This window comes from Narcine bancroftii, chromosome 5, assembly GCF_036971445.1.
Source record: "Narcine bancroftii isolate sNarBan1 chromosome 5, sNarBan1.hap1, whole genome shotgun sequence".
Classification (NCBI taxonomy): domain Eukaryota; kingdom Metazoa; phylum Chordata; class Chondrichthyes; order Torpediniformes; family Narcinidae; genus Narcine; species Narcine bancroftii.
The window spans coordinates 86,238,429-86,256,937 of NC_091473.1; the positions used below are offsets into that span (position 1 = coordinate 86,238,429).

The following is an 18,509-nucleotide window of genomic DNA, read 5'->3' on the forward strand; positions in this document are numbered from 1 at the left end:
CAATGAGAAAGGGATAGAGTCCCATGAGAGAGCGAGTGTCCGGGAATTTGCAGCTGCACAGCCTCCTGACTGCTCCATTGGTGAACCCAAGCTTCCAGTTCCAAACTTCCAGTTAGCAAGCTGTCAGTGCCCAAGGCCCTTCAAGAGTCCTTCTTGCTATTAGCTCCTTCACAAATCGTGGTCCTGATAACCTGGCTCTCACAAATCGTGGTCCTGATAACCTGGCTCTCACAAACTAGTATCTAGCAGCCCAGTGTGAGTCCTTCCATTGCCAGTCTTGAGCAGTCCACTAACTATGTAGATCCTTCAGTTGCTGAGCCCCTCATTGGTCTGCTACTGTGGTCACTTTCCCTATAGGGCTGTCTCCCAGTCTTCTCTTCCTCAGTATAGCTTTGTTCTCTCACTCTCGTGCCCTGTGCTAGTCCGCTGATCCCCCTGAAGCCTGCACCCCTCATAGTCTTTTGCCAACCATGGGTGCCACCTTCTTCAGCAGGTGGTTTCACAGATGTTTGTTTAAAAAAAAAACACACTGGCCCCATATATAGGCCTTTTAAAACTGTATGGGCCATTGGCATCATGACTGGGCAGTAGGATCCCATGGAGAGCCAGTGTGTATTAACACCTTGCTCGCCCAGGTTCACACCACCAGCAATACTGCTGTGGCAGCGATGGCAATTTTTTTTGTGAGAAATGCAATGAATAAGCTCATTCGGGGATTTAAAAAACCCCATAATTTTCATAAATATCATACCTTTTGCTGCTTTGTTCTGTGTTTGTATATTTCATTTCTTTTGCTCTTGTGCCTTATTTATATCTGCAATTTCTATTTTTTCTTACTTGTACTTTTTTTTATGCAAGGTTATTGGCCCTAGTTTTTAAACAATCTTTCTTTTGAATATTGCTAAGTATATCTAGCATTCTTTTATTCCTGATATTCCATGGCTGGAATAGTTTGCCAACACTTCACATTTATGGTGGTGGTCAGATTTTATACAGTGAAGTTTTTTGGCAATTATGGTGTCATAATTGTATTTATCCAGGGTTGTGATGATCTTGGACAAGGCTGTATTTGTTCATGAGAATGATTGATAATAGTGAAGGATTTTTTGATAGTTGGAGGGAGGGAGCTGAAGATGCTGGTTTGAACACAAAATTGGCTGTTTTCAAGAAATGCCTAATGCTCACCAGAACTGGGTGGATGACCTGAATTTTCAGCAGCTTATTTGGGCTATTCAACAGTACAATATTGTTACAAATGATATGATTTGGTGGTAGATTGTGCTGTAATTGTGCAATAAGCAACCTGGGATATGCAATAAGGGATCCTAAATCTGAAAGGTTGAGTTATATAGAATGATATTGTAGGCTGATAAAATAGTAATGAAGTGAGATGAAATTTGATTTAAAAATCCAGTAATAGCACTTGTAATATAACAGTGCAATATGCAAATGTACTGGAGAAACACAGCAGGTCACGCAATATCTATAGGAGTAAAAAAGCAGTTTACATTTTGGGCCTGAGCCCTTCATCAGGAATGTTAAAAATCAGACATCCACCTGAATAAAATGACAAGGGAAGGGAAAGGGAGAGCAGCATAGCCTAACAGGTAAGAGGGAGCCTGTAGTTGGACACTGGATGTCAGTGAACACTTGGTAGTGAGAAGAGATGCAGCACTCCTCTGCAAGGTCCAACTGCCTAGTCCTAATGCCAACGGCCCAATACAGGCTTTAAATGGCTTGTTAAAGGAATCTGTGGTGTTTTTGTAAAAATGATTTTTCATAAATATATCTATTTCACAATATATTAAACTTTTTCATACAAAAAAAAAGAAAATACCCTCTTCTCCACACACCCCACTCCCCCCACAGAGCTCACACCTATATCATCCATAAAAGATCTTTGCGGGACATCACATCTGTTTATATTGTAAAACATCCATTATTATCATTATTATAATTGGGTCCCTATATGGTCTAAATATGGCTGCCATATCTTGACAAATATACTTTTTTTTATATTATATGTAATTTTCTCCTTAGGACAAGATCTTTTCATCTCTACAGTCCATCGTGCTATGATTAATGAAGAGTCAGACTTCCAAGTAGTTGCAGTACACTTCTTAACCACTGCTAAACCTACTTTCTGTGGCATAAGATACAATTGGTATAGGAAGTTATACTGAAGCAATCCATATCTTGCATTTATAATTCATGTCATACACCCTGCTGCCTCATGTGCCACAGGACGTCTGCGTGGGCGTCCACCCTACGGGGGTTGCTGAAATCCTTGTGGGCTAGCATGAGGCAGGTGTCTTTGGGCATCTTCTCCAGAAAAATTTGTTCAAAGAGCAGGCAGGGTTTATGGCAGTCTGGCAGCACCAACATGTCACTCATTAAAGCCTAGGCCTTCCATGTGCAAGAGCCACACAACAATTTAATGGCAGGAGAGACTGAATGTCCAAAGGAGGAGGGCTTTAAGCACCTCGTGTGTGTCATTAGCTGATGGCTGATCCGACCTGCCATCTCCTGGTTGAGGGAACTCACCACATAATAGTACTTGGTGGCATCTGCTACTATCTGCCTGATTTGGAACTGTGCCTCAGCTTGTTCAAACCAGTCCGCTGGCTGAGTCGTCCAAAAGGAAGGCAGTTTGAGGAAGACTGCACTTTGCGAGGCTGCATTGTCCACGCCGGGTTCAAAATCTGTTGGGCCCGCCGGGGTCACCAATATAGTCATGCTGTGTAATTACATATCACCACATTCAACCCCTCTTAAAAAAAATTGTTATTGCCCCCCCACATCCTCCTTCCCTTGTTTGTAAGTTCATAAGTCCAAAATTTTTCATGGCTTCCGTTGCCTTCTGGACCTCCTTGGTAGTGGTATAGGGATGGGGAGTGCAGTCTGCCTTTCGGCCTTTCTTGGTGGAGGTGTGGGAGTGGGAAGTACTGGTTGGTCATGTGGGCTGGGGATCTTGTTGTATGGGATTAGGTCCTGCCATCAAGTCTAGGGTGGTGATATTTTGTGGGGTGGGCATGCCGAGGGTCCTGTTTTCTGGGGTGGGTGGTATAGTCCTCTGGGGTGACTAGTGACTGCTGCTGCAGTCCTTGTTGATCCGTAGACACTTGTGTTTCCTCCGTGTTGTTCACACATCCGGCCAGCGCGAGATCCCTGGTGGCCACTGAGTCTTCTCTGCCATCTGGGAATGCGACAAAGGCATACTCAGGGTTTGCATGCCTCAACTTCACTTGATCCACCAGTGGGTCCGCTTTGTGGGGTCTGCAGTGCTTCCGGAGGAGAACAGGTCCCAGTGACATCATCCATTTAAGCAGCACTGTGCCCGTCGTGGCTTTTCTTGTAAAAGAAAAGATACGCTCATGTGAGGTCACGTTAGTGGCAGTACACAACAAAGAACGTATAGAGTGTAGGGCTTCTGGCAACACTTCTTGCCATCTAGTAACAGGCAGGTCTTTTGCTTTTAAAGTCAAGAGGACCATTTTCCAGATAGTGGCATTTTCCCTTTTGGCTTGTCCATTCCCCCGGGATTGTAACTTGTAGTGCGGCTGGTAGCAATCCCTCTCTCGTGCAGGTACTGCTGTATGTCTGTGTTCATGAATGCAGCACCCCTGTCTGTGTGTATGTGGTTTGGATATCCAAATATGTTGAAGATGGGTTGGAGGCATTTTATAACAGTGACTGCTGATGCATCAGAACATGGGATTGCGGAGGGGAAACGGGAATATTCATCTGTTACGATAAGGAAATAGACATTTCTATTATTGGACGGGAGCGGGCCTTTAAAATCGAGGCTGAGGCGCTCAAAAGGTTTGGTAGCTTTTATCAGGGTGGCTTTGTCTGGCTGGTAAAATTGTGGTTTGCATTCCGCAAAGATGGGGCAGCTCTTGTTCACTAACCTCACTTCCTCTACTGAAAATGGGAAGTTTTGGGTTTTAATGAAGTGAAACAGTCTAGCGACCCCCGGGTGGCCTAGCTCATTGTTCAAGTTCTCCAACTGGGACGTGTGGTTAAGGATGGCACAAGTGCCTTTGGACAGCGCGTCCGGGGGCTCATTGAGTCTCCCGGGGCGGTATAGAATGTTGTAGTTAAATGTAGACAATTCTATCAGCCAGCGCAGGATTTTGTCGTTCTTAATTCTCCTCCTGATCTGGTTATCGAACATAAAAGTCACAGACCAATGGTCTGTGACGAGGATGAAGTGTTTGCACGCCAGATAATGTCGCCATTGCCTTACTGCTTCCACAATGGCTAGGGCCTCTTTCTCTACTTCTGAGTGTCTTACTTCTGATCCCTGTAGGATTCGCGAGAAAAAGGCCACCAGTCATGTGTCTTGGTTTAGGGTGGCTGCCAGAGCCACATTGGATGCATCTGTTTCTACTTGAAACAGGATTGACTCATCTATGGACCGCATGGTAGCTTTAGTGATATGGTCCCTAATGTCCCTGAATGCTCTGGTGGCTGCTGGGCAGAGTGGGAAAACAGGCTTTTATAAGTGGTCGGGCCCTGTCGGCGTAGTTGGGGACCCATTGGGCGTAGTAAGCGAACAGCCCCAAACACCTTTTTAGTGCTTTCAACGTGTGTGGCACTGGGAAATCTAGGAGAGGGCACATACGGGCTAGGTCTGGGCTGATTTCCCCGTTCTGCACTATGTAGCCCAGGATTGGCAACTTCCTGGCACTAAAGACGCATTTGTCCCTGTTGTATGTTAGGTTCCTTTCCTCAGCTGCCTGGAAGAAGCGTTTTAAATTTGTGTCATGATCCTCCTGAGTGTGGCCTCAGATTGTCACGTTGTCTAAGTAGGGGAACACTGCTTTCATTTGGAACTTATCTACTATTCGGTCCATTTCTCTCTGAAACAGGGACATACCATTGGTGACACCGAAGGGGAGTCGCAGAAATTGATACAGCCTGCCGTCTGCCTCAAATGCCGTGTAAAGCAATCGCTGTTTCTAATGGGCAGTTGGTGGTATGCTGCCTTCAGGTCTATGGTGGAGAATACTTGTATCCTGCCAATGTTGTTGACCGTGTCTGCTATGTATGGCAGGGGGTCTGCTATGCGTGGCAGGGTGTAGGCATCTAGTTGTGTAAATTTGTTGATTGTCTGGCTGTAATCCACTACCATGCGCAATTTTTCTCCTGACTTTACTACAACCACCTGGGCTCTCCAGGGGCTGGTGCTCTGCTCTATGATGCCCTCCTGTAGTAGCCTGCGGACCTCTGTCCTAATGAAGGCTCTGTCCCTCGGGCTGTACCTCCTGCTCTTTGTGGCTATTGGTGTGCATTTTGGGGTCAGGTGTGTGAACAGCTGAGTGGATTCTATGTTCAGGACAGACAGGCTGCAGTGTTGTTTCTTCGTAAGGCGTAGTGGGGGGGTGAGGCCCGTTGTATACTATTGTAATCCTTTCTAACTGGCACTGAAAATCTAACCCCAATAGTACCGGGGCGCAGAGGTGAGGGAGTACTAGTAATTTGAACCCTTCGTATTTTGTGCACTAAATTTCTAGAGTAACCCTGCAAAACTAACTGTTTTACCTCAGCCGCAAGGCTGCTGGCTGCTAACAGGATCTGGTGCTCTCTCGGGCATGTGAGGAGGGCAAGGCGGTTAACTAACCCCTGGTCAATAAAACTTTCAGTGCTTCCACTATCTATTAAGCAATTTACTCTCAAATCATTAATTTTGATGCACACGGTGGCATCAGATAAATTGTGTGGACTTGCCTGATTCATGCGTAGGGAAGCAAGTCTGGCATGTGCTTCGTGTCCTTCCATCTGATAGTACTCGACATCATATTCATCTCCTGAAGACTGTCCTTTTCTTTGTAGCATTTGTCCAAGATGGCCGGCTGCACATGGCATTCTTCTTCTTCTGTTTGTCTGTGGAGAAAGAAGAACTTTCCCGCCTCTCATTAGCATGAGAATGGGCCTTGGATGTGGACTTGGGGCTTCTGCAGACTTTTGCATAATGCCCACATTTTCCACAGATGGAACATATATTTTCTCTGTCAGGGCAGAGGGCTCTGGGGTGCTTTCTTTGTCCACATAAAAAGCACGGGACCCTCAAGGTGCTGCTGCTGTGAATTTCTGTGAGGAAGCATACTTTTCTTTTCGTGGGGCTGAGAGTCCAGCAGTGTGAAGTTTGTCCAAGCCCCAGGATCCAGTGAGTACTACAATTCTTTCCTGGTGCTTTCTAAAGCTTCTGCAATAGTCTCTGCCTAATCTAGCCCCACCATTCCTTTCTCCAGCAATCGATGTCTCGTCTCAGTGGACTGTATGCCCGCAACAATTCTGTCTCTAATAATGTCCTCCGCATACTCCTGAGCTGATACTGCTTTAAAGTTGCAGCCTCTCGCCAGGTCTTTCAGAGAGAGTATAAAATCTCTGGCAGTCTCCCCTACTTGTTGTGACCTGGTCATGAGCCTGTACCGGGAGTGGAGTTCACTATGACCCTTTCTGTAATGCCTCTGTAAAATGCTCATTGCCTCTTGGTAGGACCTGGCATCCTGTATAAGGGAGTAAGGGTGGTCTCCCAGGTGGGCTAACAGCAGCATTAATAGTTCTTTATCCGATGCCTCAGCACCCTCCACGTAATTCAGAAAGCATCTCTGCCAGCAGCCGAAGTGCATGCTGGCTCCGGGATTTCTGGGGTCGAGCACCAGCCTGTCTAATCGCAGCACGTGGCTAAGCCGCAGTTTCTGGTCCCTTAGGTGTAGCAAGGGTGGACCCTGGGGTACTGGGAACTGCTGGTAGAGTCTCTGTGGGGCTTGTGTCTGCTGGAGGAGTAACCCGGGAGCTTGGCTGTTGGCTGAGTCTCTGGCTTTGGGACATTTGCAGCAGGCTTAGGGGGGATCCCAGCGGTAGAGTCAGGTCTCCGTGGTACCGGGGAAACTGCTGCTGGGGGAGTGACGGTAGTGGTGTCTGCTTTCCCTGGCTCTAGAGTGGTTGGGAATTCTGCACATACATGGCGATCAGCAGCACGACTTGTGGCGATCCTTCCACCCGCATTTGTAGTAGCCCCTTTCTGATCAGATCGGGGATTAGGGTCAGCAGTGCCTGTACCAGTGAACCCACGGGAAGGCAGGGCTCTTGGTCATTTCTTACCTCCCCTATCGTACTTCTATGGTCTTCCCTGCATTCCACCACGATTCCAGTACAGCGGATCTTCGCCGTCTCTGTCCTCGGAAGCACGTGCGTGCTAGTCGTCCCCGGAGTCCATTCCTCAGGAAGAGTCTCCAGGTGGTCGGGAATGCATGTTGGAGCAGAAGCAGCTTCCATCCTAGTAGCTATCATATTAGTTTATTAAATTGTTCTGACAATAACCACAGCAACCGTGCGAATATAAGACAGCTTTAATAAACTAATATGTACACTAAGGTCTTGTCTCTGCAAGACAAACCTGGAAGGCTAGACTGTAGCTCTGGGCTGCTTTATATACAAGGTCAACGGGATGACCCCTGGTGACCTAGTGGTGTAATTACATATCACCACAGGATCCAAGTTTCAAAGAAGCTCACCGGGTCTCAAACAATAAACTGAGCATTATTGTGTCTGCTTAAATTCTCCATGTGGTTGATCTTGTCCAGCATCGCTTGTTTATCCAGGTCCTACTTCTTTGCGTCCTCTTCTAAAGCTTTCATCTTCCACTTGGCCCATTCGTGGCATTAAATCCTCAATTGCCTTTTTAAATTCAGTCATCTTCTCTGACATGTCTCTCATTGTGGTTTCAAAACCTGTGAAACGGTTGCATAAAGTCTTCATCTTATCCAGAATTAAATTCAGGTCTCGCATCAACCCCTCCTCCCCCCCCAGCCCAGCACTGTCCGGTTCAGCCAGTCCCAAGGCCGATTTTTTGTGCCACCCCCTTTCGGGTTTTCCTTGAAGATCCTGGGTGAGTCGGTGTCTCTTCTGATTTTGTTTTTTTTTTGCTGTCTTGGCTTCTTAGTGTTCATTTTATTCACAAGTGGGAAAAAAATCTTAATTTTAAGCTTTTAAACTGTCTTATTAATACTCTTCATGGAGAGCTCATCCAAGACCCTTTTGTCTAGATTCTTCACATAGCCACACCTCCGAACTGCAGTTGTTTTTATTTAAAATCCTGCATCTGAAGGGATTTTGCTCACAGTGGCCTCGAGGGACTGCAGACTGGGGAAGCAGCTGACCAGTGCAGGACACCTGAAACGGGGAGAATCACCTCCATTGAGAAAAAAGGAAGAGGTGGCCCTACAGGACCGTAGCAGTGGGCCAAAGATGGGGTCAATGTCTGAAGGACCGACACAGGCCTGTGGGCTGTTAGTGACTTGTGTCAAAGGACCCACACAGGCTGCAGGAGGCTGGCTGTTGGGAACCAGGTATTGGACCCGGGATTCATGAAAGTACTGAGGCCAAGAAGGGCCTCCCGCTCTGAAGGTTTCCTAATCGTATCGGAGGTTTGGATCTAGAACTTGGATTGCCAACAGATAGAACGGGGTCTGTGCAGCTGCAGAGGTTATGAAAGTGCTGGAGGCTGAATCCACAGACACTCAGTGACTCTCTTTTGCTTCTCTTTTTCTTACTGTAAGGGGCACTGGGCAATACTAATGGTGAATCTTTGTCTGCCATACACCAGACTAAATGAAATTTCGTATATTACATTTTAAGTTTTATTACATGGCAATAAAATAATCTTGAATAGATGGATACAGGTGGAAGGGTGAAGTGAAAGAAGCTAAGAAGTAATGGGTAGGGCAGATAACTAAGAAGAGTGGCTCTCTGATTGGAAGAGGAGGGTGGGGAGCTGGAGTAAGAGAGTCAGAAGGGTGAGGGAAAGAGAGAAACTAGGGGATGGGGTTAATGAAAATTGGTGACTTGCGCTTTTTTTTTCATGTGACAATTTAAAGTTCAGATTTATTGTCAGAGTACATTCAAGACATTACATACAACCCTGAGATTCTTTTTGATGTGGGCACGGCTGAATTACCACTTATCTGTAGTCTTTAAAAAAGCTGTACCTGAGAAAGGATACATATTACAATAGAGGTTAATGTAAACAAGGAAAGAAATGTAAACAAACTGCAATACAAAGAAAAAAATAAATATTCAATAATATATGCAAAGTAACAGTCCTTAAATGAGTCACTGATTGAGTTTGTTGCTGAAGAGTCTGATGGTGGAGGAGTAGCAACTGTTCCTGAATCTGGTGGTACAAGTCTTGTAGCACCCAAACCTCAGAGAGAGCAGAGCATGTCCAGGGTGGTGTGAATTTTTAATGATTGCTGCTGCTCTCTGACAGCATCGTTCCATGTAGATGTTCTCAATCGTGGGGAGAGTTTTGACTGTGATGTACTGGGCTGTGTCCACTACTTTTTGCAGAGCTTTCCACTCTGAGGTATTGGTGCCCATATACCAGGCTGTGCTGCAGCCAGTCAGCACTCTTTCCACGACACGTGTGCAGAACTTTGTCAAGGTTTCCGATGTCATTACCAAACCTCCTCAAACTCCTGAATAAGTAGAGGTGTTGACATGCTTTCTTCTCTGAGAAATTGGAAACATTTTGGGCATCACACAAAGTAGGTTATTTGCTGGGCTAACAAAATTGCACTGTAACATTTAATTGGTTATGGTTATTTTATTGTAATGAACCCATTAAGGCATCCTCATGTCAAAGGTACAGATTTTCATTCATGCATGTGCGTGCGTGCGAGTGATTATTTATTTATTTATATATATATATGTATGTATGTATGTGTGTATATATATATATATATATATATATGTGTGTGTGTGTATATATGTGTGTGTGTGTATATATGTGTGTGTGTATATATGTGTGTGTGTGTGTGTGTATATATATGTGTGTGTGTGTGTGTATATATATATATATATATGCGCTGATCCCCCAGGTCCCTATCCTACATCTCCTCTTTTAACATTGCAGCTGCTCTTCTTTCCAGGATCTACTGTCCTCTCCTATCAGAGTGGATCTTCTTTAACTCTGTCTCTTCCTCCTATTACCTCCTATCTTCTTGTATTAATCCCATTTATTTCCACCCTGCCTTCTTCCCTGCCCATCTCCCCCACCCCCCCACCACCTCTCCACCTTTTTATTCTGCTTTCATTCTTTCCAGTCTGGGTGAAGGGTTTTCAGCCAATGTCAACTGCTTATTGTCTTCAATAGATGCCTCCTCACCTGCTGAGTTCCTCTAGCATTTTGTGTGTTGCTCCAGTTTTCCAGCATCTGCTGTCATTCTTGTCCACCTTGAATTCCATCGATCTCATTTGCTGTTTTGATGATCTTGCATTGGCTGCCATAATTCTCAGCTCCAAAAGTAAAACTAGGTTGTGAATTGAACATGCAGATGGTCTCTTTAAAAACTGTGGTCTTTTAAATTATCAAATGGAAGCACATAAAGTAACCAGCAAAAATGTTTTTATTTCTGTTGCAGGTAAAGCATTTGATATTACATATGTAAGACTGAAATTCCACACAAGTCGACCTGAGAGCTTTGCTATTTTTAAACGAACAATAGAAGATGGACCTTGGATACCTTACCAGTATTACAGTGGATCTTGTGAAAAAACCTATCAGAAAATCAATCGCGGCTTTATAAGAACAGGAGATGATGAACAACAAGCACTGTGCACAGATGAATTTAGTGATATATCACCCCTCACTGGAGGAAATGTGGCCTTTTCTACTTTGGAAGGGAGGCCCAGTGCTTACAACTTTGATAATAGTCCTGTACTACAGGTATAGTAGAATAATAATTTTTAAAAATTACTTGTAAATTTATAATGATTTTTTACAAGATATACTTTAAAAGCTATAGTCTTGAATTTAAAAAAAGTCAAAATTGCTGTTATTGGTACGAAAAGCATTTAAATCTATTTTAAAAGCTTCATATTGTCAATAATGTTGATCTGCCCATTTCCTCATCCTCCCCTGAAAGATTTGACCTGTGCTGAATCCTGGTTTCACAGCACCTCAGCATAAACTTTGAACTCCAGCAGCCGCTTGGCCATTAGAGGTGATGCTTCCCATCCATATTCAATAGCCACACAGTCAATTAACCATGGAAAAAAAAATTGTTTAATAATAAGATGAAGCTTTGCCTGTCTTGCTTTCTATCTCTATAGGATCCTTTCTCCCAACTGTCCATTCTGGTATCATTATTGGCATTGTATGGGACATGTTTTTCTGCTCTATGAAGAAATTAATGTTTCTTTATCTGCTACTTGGATTGTGGTTGAATAATGATGAATAAAATAACAGACCTCTGTGGTTTATCTAAAAGATCATTTAGGGAAGAAAAGTACTGCCGATGCTGAAACTATTAAAATAAAAAGAAAAGTTTAGAGATGCTAAGTATTGACATAACATGTCGAAGAGAAACTGCACTAGCCATACAAATTGATGGCTTTGTAGCCCACAGGATCCTTTGTCTGAAATATTAACTCTCCATTCCTCTTTCACTAACTTGTTTTAATTAATGCCGGAGTAGGATGATTTAACACATATTTCCACATGAATTACTGCTGGAAGGGTGCATTTTTTTTCATTTTTAAAAATCCAGAAGGTTTTGAAAATGTGTATTCAAGGGCTCTGGGTTACAAATGATCTGACTTACAAAAATCTGATTTTATGCTAATTCTCTCGTGCGTTTTAAAAGCATTTTTCAAGCTAGTAATAATAAAATATTCCATGGTATTAATTACTGGATACACAATATATTATATCTTAATTATTGACAGTGTTTAGGTGATAATGAAATTAAATACAAGTGTATGCAGAGCGATACAATTTGAGTAGCTTTGGAAAAGTGCTAATTCTGACTACCGTAACGAAGAAATTGGCTTATGAGTGGTTCTCAAGCATGGAACCATGACAGAACTTGGAAACTGCCTGAAGTTGAGTGATAAAGGATTGTGTGACTCATTTAAATTAACTTAGAAATCTCAAATCATAATACAAAACACGAGAGGTATCCTGAAGGAAATGCCTTCGAAACTAGACTGCATTGTTGACCAGAACGCAACTTACTTGTAGGTTATTGGTCAAGGCATCGTCTTTGTCTATTTATAGTACAGCTCTAAACATTTTAAAGTCACTCCTGTTTGGCTTAAAAATCAGAAAAATAGCTGGCAGATGATTCAGGGGCATAGGTTTAATATTTCAGCTCTTTAACTTTTAGATATTTGCTGTTATTATATTACATTGAAAACGAGTTATTTACTGCCAGTCTTTGAATCAATTTCTCAAAGGAGACTGATAGAGCTGGGACCTAATTTATGTCTGGAAACAATTTTTATTGTCGACGTTTACTGAAAAAAAATGGTAGTTGGATGCATTCCCAGCTATTCCTTTGTTTCATTCCTGATTGTTTTTGTAATGTTGTTCTAGTTGTTTCCGGACAGGAAATGACAGCTTCAGTATGGAAAAATTATGTTGAATGGTAAATTACCACCTGCATTGCTAATAGGCTGTGAAACCTCAGGCTTTTCCCTTTTGTGGAAATACCCCAGTATCTTCTACAATGTGCCAGATAGTTCCCGATTCACTATAAAATACTGCAGTGGTGTAAAAATATAACCGTTGTGATTGATGGTAGTCTATTCTGTATATTCTAAGTCAAAGACTTTTCAAGGTTTAATAAATTTGTTTGTATTTTAAGTTGGGACATTCACCTGTTTTTTTTAAAAAAAAAAGGATACTTTCAGTTGTCCATCATAGTGGTGTTTGAGACTAGAGTGTCAAATGTACAACCACAAAGCATTGATAATTTGGTGGCAGTTTCTTTCCATCAAAAAAAAACTGCAGATGCTGGAAGTCCAAAGACAAAATCCTGGAGTACACTGCAAGTCAGGCAGCATTTATGGAAATAGAAGCAGAGTCAAAGCTTTAATTCAGAGACTTGTCAGATCTGAAAGGGAGACAAAAGAAAACTTAAAAATTCAAGATTGAATTTATTGAGATTGTAATAAAACAGTGTCATATTACATGAAATTGCTTTTGCTTGCTGTAAGGCAGACAGATTATCCATCGGCAGAAATTGCCTGAAGCGCCTCTTACAGTCATCATACTGGCGCCATATCCTAGTAATTAACGGCCAATCATACCAGTTAAGGGGCCAGTGTTAACACTTGGGAATCGACATGCAGGCATCAAATCACGTAAGGGATGGACTGCCTAGGTAGGTTGTATCATCCCTGGGGTCATCTGATGCCTTTGTGCTGATTAGCCCTGTGCGAATGGGGTCAAAGGAGTGACGCGTTGATGTCGTTTTTGTGGGTGTGCAAGAATGTGAAGGAAACAAATGATTAAAAATAAGGTATAAACTTTGTATTCAATTTACTAAATGCTGATCAATGTATTATCAAGTATTTAAACAAAATTAATGCATAAATAGAGGAACTTAAAAGGCAATAAAACACATAGGTACACAATTTATGAAGACAGTGGGAAAGTTGCAGAGAGAGAGAGAGAGAGAGAGAGAGAGAGAGAGATTGATGGGTGACCTGCCCTCCCAGAATTCCATGTGGCAGAGAAACCCCTTAATGAGGGCTCTGTGCATACAGCCATTTCTCTGCCACAAGGAATTCTGGGAAGGCAGGTCCACCATCACTTTCTCTATCTGCGACTTTCCCACAGTCTTTATAAATTCTGTGCATGTGTGTTTTATTGCCACTGTCATTTTCCCATGGACCTTCATTTATATAGGTCAGCACATTAACAGGGGCTGAAGACTCATACTGTGCTATACATAATGCTTAATTATTTTTATAATTAGAGATGATTAATTTTGTTTAAATTCAAGATTATTCAGATGCATCACTCAGATGTCACCAGGGTTGCCTGGTGGTGGGTGTGAAAAAATGCAGAGAACCGTTTAACATTTGTCCATTGTGAATGGCAAAAATGGCTTCTTTTAACTGGTTTGTTGAACAGCCAATTTACTGGTTAGCCAATGTGAAAAGGGCTACTGAAAGAGAAACAAAAGAGAGTCCCGTTTTCCCCCTCACCCCCACCGAGTCACCCCCACCCCCCACCGAGTCACCCTGTCCGTAGATTCACCTCCAGTTCTTCGCATCCTGGTTCCAATAACTTGTATCCCATCAGCCAGTCTCCAGCAGTCCGCAGCCTGGCATGAGTCTCTCGACAGCATTCTCCAGCAGCCCTTTGCCTCTGTGGGTTCCTTGCATCAAGTCACCAGCAGCCCACCGCATGCATTGGTCTTTCAGCCACAGATCCCCTCTCACTGGTCTGCCACCGTGATCATCGCTCCGTGGGCCATCTCTTCTGCTTCTCCTTTTCAGACGGAGGATGGTCTCCCCGTTTTCTGATGTAAGGCTGAAGGAAGGGTGGGGGGTGGTGGTGCAGTGGTGATCATGGTGTCTTTGATGGGGAGAACATGTCGATCAGCTGTCCTGACTAGAAACATTGACTGTCCATTTCTCTTTACCTAACCCAAGTCCTTCCAGCTCCTCTTTGCTCATGACAGCAGCAAGTTTTCTGGAGTGCCTGTTTGTTCTTTTTTTCTTCATAACTTGCAGAAGGACTCGAGGCCCAAAATGCTCGTTATCTATCTCTAGGCCCTTTCATGCCAGGTCTCCACCTGGAGGCCGGCTACAAGCCCAGAGGGAAAACATAAAACTTGCCTTTCTTGGAGCAGCCATAAAAGGCTGCTCCTGCATCCATTCATGTTGAATGGTGTCTCGTAGTGCCTTCTGTAGCCAATGGAGGTGGGGCAACTGGTGCCATAGCGCCACCTGTCATAACTACGTGGGAGAGCAATGGCTGTCTTCCCTACCCAGAACAGTTCCAGCTGTGTAGGGGATTCTGGGTTGCATTGTTTTGAGCTGTAGAGAGGAGAGCCCTGAAGGCCAAAGCGGCCTGGTGAGATGCTGGAGCAGCGGGCGGGGCTGTCACAATCCACACCGGCTGCCCCCTGACGGCCCCCGCCCTGACAGCTCCTGCTGACCGCCCCTGCCTTGAGAGGATCAAGGAGGGAGAGGGGTGAGTGGGGAGATGGGTCGTAGGCTGACGACGTCATCAGCCTGCCCCAACCAGCTGCTTGCAGCGGCTGTACATTCGTGAGGTGGCAGAGTGCAACGCTCTGCTGATAATCCTTCCCTAGCAGGGATTGCAGTTGATGCCCTGGAGTCGGCTAAGGCGCATTCAAGAAGATAAGTCTCCCAATGTAAGGGCATGAAAGGACCTTCTACCTCCTATGGATGCTGCATGGCCTGCTGAGTTCCTCCAGCATTTTTGTATTTTTACCATAACACAGTGTCTGCAGATGTTCATGTTTCACACCATCTGCAGTTCCTTGTTTTTAAACAGAGATATTTAGTCAATTATGTTTTTTTACACTGCTTCCGTGTAATTTTTTTTCCTTTATGAGGCGCCTCCAAGATCCTGATATTGGTCGTTTGCGTTGGTATGACCAAAACCTGCAAATCTTCGTATTGGTCCGTCATTTTATACAGTCTACTAGCATTCTGTGAACAAAAGGGGTAGGACATGTAACTCAACAGTGTTTGTGTCTATTGACACGTATAAAATACCTTATTGATGGGATGTTGGACTGACTGTTTTCCCCAAAAATTAGCTCAATAATATTCACCCAGTTTTATATGGCAGGTTGAAATTAGGGTGTTAGTGGTGAGTAGCGCTAACAGTAATGCTGTCGGTCCCCACGCTGGTCATTGTGTTGAGAAAGTGTCAGGTTCGTGAAAGACAAGTCTGGACACAAGGGTTTGGAAGAGCATGGGAAAATCAGGGAGAATAAAGCACACAGATGCTCAATTAATAAAGTGTGGGGGAAAATGTGCTCAAATTAATAAGACAATGTATAAAGGAGTGTGGGAAAATCTAGTGCAAGTAGTGATTGAAATAAGTGGATTTCAAACTTTTTCTCTCCTCTCAGGTTTAACCTTAAGTATCCCTTACTAATCACCCAACCTATCGTTGGGGGTTGGTGACAGACTGTCAGTGGGTTTCCGACTGTTCAAACTGAGGACAAACCCACAGACCAACTTGCTCACAAGCTGGCAGGCCTAGTGTCAAATCTAGGGTTAGGGTTCATGTTAGTTTGTCACAGCAGAATAATCATCCCTCTTGTGTTCACTGATCTCCTGACTGGTTTCCCTATGCCTGTTTCTAGCTCTCAATGGGATCAGTGCCTTATTTCCTTTCTGGTACTTGTGCATTTTGATATGTCCTGGGGTAGGATTATAGTCTTCATAGTGGGTTACCTTATATTCACACCTTGGGATTAGGTGTGGGATTTGGGATAGGGTTAAGGTTAGGGCTGTAGTTGCGGTTCTGGTGGGGTAAGTCAATTTGCTAACACTTTTGCTATAATTTTATTGTCTACATTCAGTAGAGAAATAGGTCTATATGAAGACACTTGCAACAGATCTCGATCTTTTATCGGAACTACAGTAATTAAAGCACTGGAGCAAGATTCCGGCAACTCATGCTCTTCAGTTACTTATTGTAATCCATCCTCAAACACAAAGGGTTTTGGGGGTAGGGTTAATATTATGTTTAGGCTTAGGGGCCCACAGCAACAGGGAGTAGGCAGCTGACCGCCGGGACAGTGAGCCATGGGAGACAGCAGTAAAAATAAATTATGGTACACAATTACTAAGAAAATTACAGTACACAATACACATGACCTGAGTTGGCCCTGGAATGCCTGCAATGTAGTTTATACAGCAGGTGTTTTGGGAAAATTACTAGAGGTCTTGGCAAAGAAAAGATGGGATTGGAATGGCACAACCATTCCAGTTCCATGCTTTTTAAAGCGCGTGCGTTCTGAGAAAAAGCGAATAATAGCAGAGAATGAAGTGGCTGTGTAAAAAAGCATAATAAAGGCATTTATTTGCATTTTGAATTCGCCTTCTGCTATTTTCCCATACCTTGAAGGGCTCCCGAAAAGTCAGTTATGTATTTTTACCTTTACTATATTAAGGACAACTGCCTGACCTGCTGAATTTCTCCCAACATTGTGTTTTTAATTTTACTTCATAACGTGCTCTAATTTCAGAAAAATATTTTTGCTAAGCAAAGGTGATATAGTGTAAAATCATTTTTGAAGGGTTTCCTTAAATTTCTTTGTACTCCATAGCAACTATAATGTACTACATTTGTAATGACTAACTTTTGCATTCTTAACATTTAATACCCAGTACAGTGAAAAGGGTTATTTTGCAAAGAGACTAACTGGTTATCTTTAACATTGATACATCCATATAAAGAACGCAATTTACAGATTATAGAATGACAATGAAAAGGAAAATGAATTAGCACCAACAAGTGCAACATGTTCACTCTGTCATGGGGGTTCATTCAGGGGCTTGATGACTAGGGAAGAAACTGTGCATGCTTTCACCCTCTTAAGCCTTCTGCTCAATGGAAGGAGTCTTTTGGTATGTTGAGTATCTTTCTATGCTGTTTCACACTTTTCATTCAGAATTCTAAATTGTTTCAATTTATTCTATAAAATTCAAGAGATTGCTATACAGGGACATAATGCCTTAGAAAGGATGAACAAATATGGAAGCAGTAGGTTTCAGTAATTGGACAATATTTGTACCATTGAGCTCAGAATGACTGAAAGAATTAATAAGGCATTGATAATTGTTAAGAGACAAAAAGGTGGGAATCGAGTAGATTGGATGATCGGGGTGAATGTAAAATTTGGAAAGGAATGGGAGTGATGGTAGGATGAATGAGGAAGAGTTCAGAATCATAGTCGGTATGAAATAAGGTACAAATGGTTACCTTTTGTAGGAACATGCAGGTAAATAGGTAATAGACAATTATGGTCTAATCTGGATTAATCTTCAAATTACCTGTAGTTTTTTTTTTAAATATCATAAATCCTTAATTTAGAATCGCACTCTCAGAGATTTCTATAGTGGTGGGTGGGGGGGGGGGGGGGGAGGGGGGTTTGCAATATTTTGCCAGAGCTGTAATTGAGGAAATTTTTATATGTGAATGGAGATTGTGATAGGAAATTTTTAAATTTAAATCTGTTCATTCACTTTTAAGTACTTTCTGCTCCATTAGTGAAAGAATTGGCATAAGCGTTCTACCTGTTCTTTTGACTAATATAACGGCATAGTATATACTTAGTGCGGCTGTGATTTCACACTTGCAGTGGAGGAGACGCTTATCTTGAAGATACGGTTCACTCTACTGAATTCTGAAAGGGGAAATGAAAACTAATCTGAGCTTTTTATTTGCATCACTGAGTGTAAATAGCCTTAAAGTGGTACGTAATATGTGAAATAGCAGATGATTTGGTTTGGCACCCTGTCAGAACACTGGCAATTATAGCACAAGGAGCTCTTGAGGAAAGAGCTCAAAAGGCAAGTGAGAAATTTGACCACCACTCCATCCCATGTCAGACCATGGATCAGTTTTAGTTTCTAAAAGAGAAACTATTTTAGTGTGTACAAGTAGATTGCGAGCCTTTTCTTAGATGCAGCTGTTCCTTTTTATTTTGTCAGAT

General features: G+C 43.0%; 1 protein-coding gene across 2 annotated transcripts in view; it reads left to right on the forward strand.

The window, feature by feature from the left end:
* lamc1 (laminin, gamma 1) overlaps positions 1 to 18,509 on the forward strand; it is a 192,152-nt gene that overhangs the window by 51,848 nt on the left and 121,795 nt on the right. For both annotated transcript variants that reach the window (XM_069938200.1, XM_069938198.1), the window contains exon 2: positions 10,434 to 10,738. In XM_069938200.1, the coding sequence (XP_069794301.1) occupies positions 10,434 to 10,738 (305 nt within the window). The remainder of the gene's footprint in view (positions 1 to 10,433; positions 10,739 to 18,509) is intronic.